The sequence below is a fragment of the Nannospalax galili genome, unplaced genomic scaffold (assembly GCF_000622305.1).
Source record: "Nannospalax galili isolate Female #2095 unplaced genomic scaffold, S.galili_v1.0 scaffold398, whole genome shotgun sequence".
Lineage (NCBI taxonomy): Eukaryota > Metazoa > Chordata > Mammalia > Rodentia > Spalacidae > Nannospalax > Nannospalax galili.
The window spans coordinates 13,783-18,193 of NW_008341813.1; the positions used below are offsets into that span (position 1 = coordinate 13,783).

At 41.6% G+C, this 4,411-nt stretch overlaps 1 protein-coding gene across 1 annotated transcript; it reads left to right on the top strand.

The window, feature by feature from the left end:
- Nucleotides 1-3,030: 3,030 nt before the first annotated feature.
- LOC103737572 (olfactory receptor 52H1-like) lies at nucleotides 3,031-4,057 on the top strand. Its single transcript, XM_008837402.1, has 2 exons — nucleotides 3,031-3,577; nucleotides 3,663-4,057. The coding sequence occupies exons 1-2, from the start codon at nucleotides 3,031-3,033 to the stop codon at nucleotides 4,055-4,057; spliced, it is 942 nt and encodes a 313-aa protein (XP_008835624.1).
- Nucleotides 4,058-4,411: the final 354 nt, after the last annotated feature.

Consider the following 4,411-nt stretch of genomic DNA (forward strand, 5'->3'; position numbering starts at 1 on the left):
AAAAAATAAAAATAAAAAACTTATACTTCAGAATATGTAACTTCTCTGGGAACCCTCTCAAGCTTTGGACCAAATGAAAATGAAGCTTTTTTGAAACCACACACACACACACACACACACACATGTGCTATAGTAAAGAACATGTTAATTTTATTCACAGAGCTTTGGTGCAATTTTATAAAAACTGACAGGAATATTAAAACTACATGAATACTCTTAGACTTCTGGAATTTTGCCTCAACTGACTGTCTGATTTGCCTTGGTGTGACTCTCTCAGGGACATAATGTCTAAAGGCTGTTAAAACACTCAGGGTACATTCTTCCCCAAGGGAGATGACTTATTATTGGTCCTGTCCCTTGTGTGGGAGTGGGAAAGGAGGGGTCACTCTACCCTAAATCACCTCCTGGGAATATAGAGAAATGCATATATGTTTTCATTTACCTCTCCCTAGCATCTTCCTTCTAAAAATGTCCTCACTTCCCTCTATCTAGATACTTTCCATCAGTCCTGTGAATCAAGAGACAGAAGACAGTCTAGTCTGGTGAGTTAACAACTGCAGTCAGTTAGTGAGGAAGAAGACCCTTCCCTACATCTGTGATTTTATCAAACTAAACAGTTTCTAGATTATCCAGTGCCTAAGCAAGGGTGGCTAAAGACCTGACTCTGGGAGAGAGCCTGCCTTCTGACACCAATGATTCTTTTAAATAAAATTTTATTACATTTATTTATTTTTTTATTTGTGTGTGTGTGTGTGTGTGTGTGTGTGTGGTGTCATGCCTTTGCATGGTGCATGTTTGGAGGTCAAAGGACAATCTGTGGGAGTTGGTATTCTCCTTCCACCGTGTGGGTTCTGGGTATCTCAGGTCATCAGGCTTGATGGCAAGTGTCATTACTTGCTGAGCCATCTCTCTGGGCCAAGACCAATGTTTCTACGAAAAGGTAATAGACTGTAGTAGGAGGCTACTGATTTCTAGTGCAAAACAGCTAATATAATCAGAAAAACAGCCAGAATTTCAGATGAGGTCTTCTGGAAAATGAACTATGCTCAGAATAATTTCTGAGCAGAGCACAACCCCCTGGTTCTGAGGTCTTCTTTTCACTATCCTTGGTAGTTTCAATGATTCATGGTTATTTTTTCTCCTTAGGTGTATTCCTTGTGACTTTTCTTTGGGGCCGGGGTGGAGGCATCAGTGAGCCTCTGCCCCCATGGGTTGAACCTCAATCAGCCTAAATTACAGATATATTTTTGACATGTTGTGGTTTTCTCAGTCTACTTGCCTATTAGGTCAAAGGAAACCACATAACCATCATTTTAGAGGAAGCTCATGGAGCTTCTGCTGCTACGTGTTACCCATAAAAGTTCTGCGCACTTGGCAGTTCATTCTGCATCAGGCCAGGTGATGTGAGTATTCACACAGGGCTGCCTTTGGCAATGGAAGCTTGCTACGTTTCTACAAGGTGAATGCAACATTTCACTTGGACTGATAAAAGAAAATACCAATGGCCAAACTAGAAAATAGTAGCTCAGTCCTGTAAAGTTCTCACTGGGGACCTGGAAGACTGTCACAGACCCCATGTGGCTCTATTCATTCTCTTTCCTTATGCACAGATTACAAATACCCACCCAAGGTACTAAAGCAGAATGCTGTGAACTGCTTGTTAAGTCCCTTAATTTTGAATGAATTTTTAATTTTATTAGTGTAAATTAGGTTTAAGGTGAGAGCTAAATCTCTCTAACACTTACCTAAGGCTGGCTCATAATCTGTAGGTCCTCAGTAATGTTGGCCTTCCTGGGATCAATGTACCTGGTTATTTTTCCTTTCCATCCTAAAGGTACTATATAAAATAGATCACTGAAAATAACTTAAAATTCAAAGGACATTTTTCAATGCCATTACCATCCCTAAATGTGGTTTTATTTAGTGCAAAGCTAGAGATTCACACAAGTAAGGTTCAAACATTTACAGACCAGAAACAAAAACATTTCACACAATGTCTCTATGATTCTTTATTTCATTTTCAGGAGGTAAAAAGCAGCTAAGCCACCTTGACAGACAAATTGCTGTGACCGTTTTTGAATATGGGTGTTTTCTTCATATTAGTAGGTAGAGGTGTCGCCCCTCCTAATGATGAAGAACAGAGCTGCTTTAAGGTTTACGACGCAGTCTTAAGCATCTTTGGGCTCATGGATTTCTTCTATAATCTGCTTAATACTGTTCACAGCTCTTCATGCAGTTTCTGATAGATGCACGCTCTTATACTTGCTGTCCCTAAAGCCTATAAGCTAAAGTCACATCTCACTCCCTGTGAAGTACAAGCGTCTACCCCATCCCACCACTAGAACCTGTTCTTTCATTTATTCCTCTTTCATTCTTATTGTCTCTTTAATTACTCAAACTCATCAATTTATTTTATCAAATGCATTGTCTGAAATACAATATTTACCCTATAAAAGTCAGTTGTTCTCTTTTCCCCAGAAGTATAGTATTTTAAAAGTAAACTTAAGCTTTATGTTATTTGCAATATGCATGTGTGTAGGGGTTTGTGCACATGAGTGCAGGCACTTCTGGAAGTTAGACCCCCTGGAAGTGGATTGATATGTGGTTGTGAGTTGCACAGTGTGGGTGCTGGGAACTGAATGTAGGTCCTCTGGAGAGCTATCGCTCCAGTCCCCAGTGTGGTCTTCTTAACATTGTTCTCTTTCCCTCTCCGTCCTCACCCTTTTCCTTTTCTCCTCACACTTGTCCATTTTTTCCTTTTGAACATTAGCTCATTTTAGAGTCTACACATAAATATATTGATGTTTAATCACATTCATTTTCTAACTTACAAGGACGGCCTTTAATATTATTAGTAGACATTCATCTAGGTCAGGAGGTGCTTCCATGCCTGAATGTACAATGCAGTTGCAGTTCCAACATTTTCAGCACGAGTAGGATTGCTGCCTTTCATAAATCATTCTGAAAGGTGGTCTGTCCGTAGGGCTCAGGGCTCAAGAACCAGTGGATCCCGGACAGACCGAAGAGACCATGTACAACCTGAGCTGTTACAACCCACCTTCCTTCATCCTTGTTGGAGTACCTGGCCTAGAAAAGTTGCACATCTGGATCGGGATTCCCTTTTGTGTCATCTATGTTGTGGCCATTGTGGGCAATTGCGTCCTGCTGTACCTGATTGCAGCAGAGCAGAGCCTCCACGAGCCCATGTTTTTGTTCCTGTGCATGCTGGCCAGCACAGACCTCATCCTGTCTACTGCCACAGTGCCCAAACTGCTCAGTAACCTCTGGCTTAGCTCCCAGGAAATAACCTTCTCTGGTTGTCTTACTCAGATGTTTTTCCTCCACTTTAGCTTTGTAGTGGACTCAGCTATCCTGTTGGCTATGGCATTTGATCGCTATGTGGCCATCTGCTTGCCCTTGAAGTACAGCACCATCCTGACTCCCCAGGTGATCATCAAGATAATGGTGAGCATTGTTGTGAGGAGCTTTTCAGTCATCCTGCCAGATGTTTTCCTGCTGAAACGGTTACCATTTTGTAGGACATGCATCATCCCTCACACATACTGTGAGCACATAGGCTCTCCTCTGCTGATATCTCTATCAACATTTGGTATGGGTTTTCTGTTCCCGCATCATCCCTCACACATACTGTGAGCACATAGGTGTTGCACGGCTCTCCTCTGCTGATATCTCTATCAACATTTGGTATGGGTTTTCTGTTCCTCTCATGACTGTCATCTCTGATGTCATCCTGATCGCCGTGTCCTACGTCTTCATCCTCCGTGCTGTTTTTCTACTCTCCTCCCAAGGTGCTCGCCAGAAGGCCCTGAGCACCTGTGGTTCCCACGTCTGTGTCATCCTCATGTTCTACACACCTGCTTTCTTTTCTATCCTTGCTCATCGTTTTGGGCACAGTGTCACTCGACATGTTCTCATCCTGTTTGCCAACTTGTATGTGGCCATCCCTCCTGCTCTAAATCCAGTTGTTTATGGAATGAAGACCAAGCAGATTCAAGAGAAATTTCTTCTTCTCTTCCCTTTGAGAAAGATACAATAAGTGAACGATGAAAGCTAAAGTTTGGCAACATTGATCTGGTGAATTTTGATCTCATGTTTATTTGAAATATAATCATTCCATCTATGTACAAAGTTTAGGTGAGGGAAAGGGAGAAAGAAATCTACAAACCTCTGGAAAATCAAGAACTCCCTTGTTTTACTTTTCCTACATGTAGATGGATAAAGTTGATGAATTTCAGTGCTAGAGAGAAAGGAGTGCCACAACTGAGGTTTGCATCACTCATTGATAGATACTTGAAGGACCAACCAATGTTTCCTAACATGCATTTTACTCTAACTTTGTTTGTTTATTTATTTTGAGACAGGGTCTCACTATGTAGTCCAGGGACTCAGG

What these genes read in the sequence shown, in the direction of transcription:
- LOC103737572 (XM_008837402.1), top strand. Translation starts at nt 3,031, where the DNA reads ATGTACAACCTGAGCTGTTACAACCCACCTTCCTTCATCCTTGTTGGA. An exon ending in CACATACTGTGAGCACATAG is followed by an intron (nt 3,578 to 3,662) that starts GCTCTCCTCTGC and finishes GTGAGCACATAG; the next exon opens with GTGTTGCACGGCTCTCCTCT.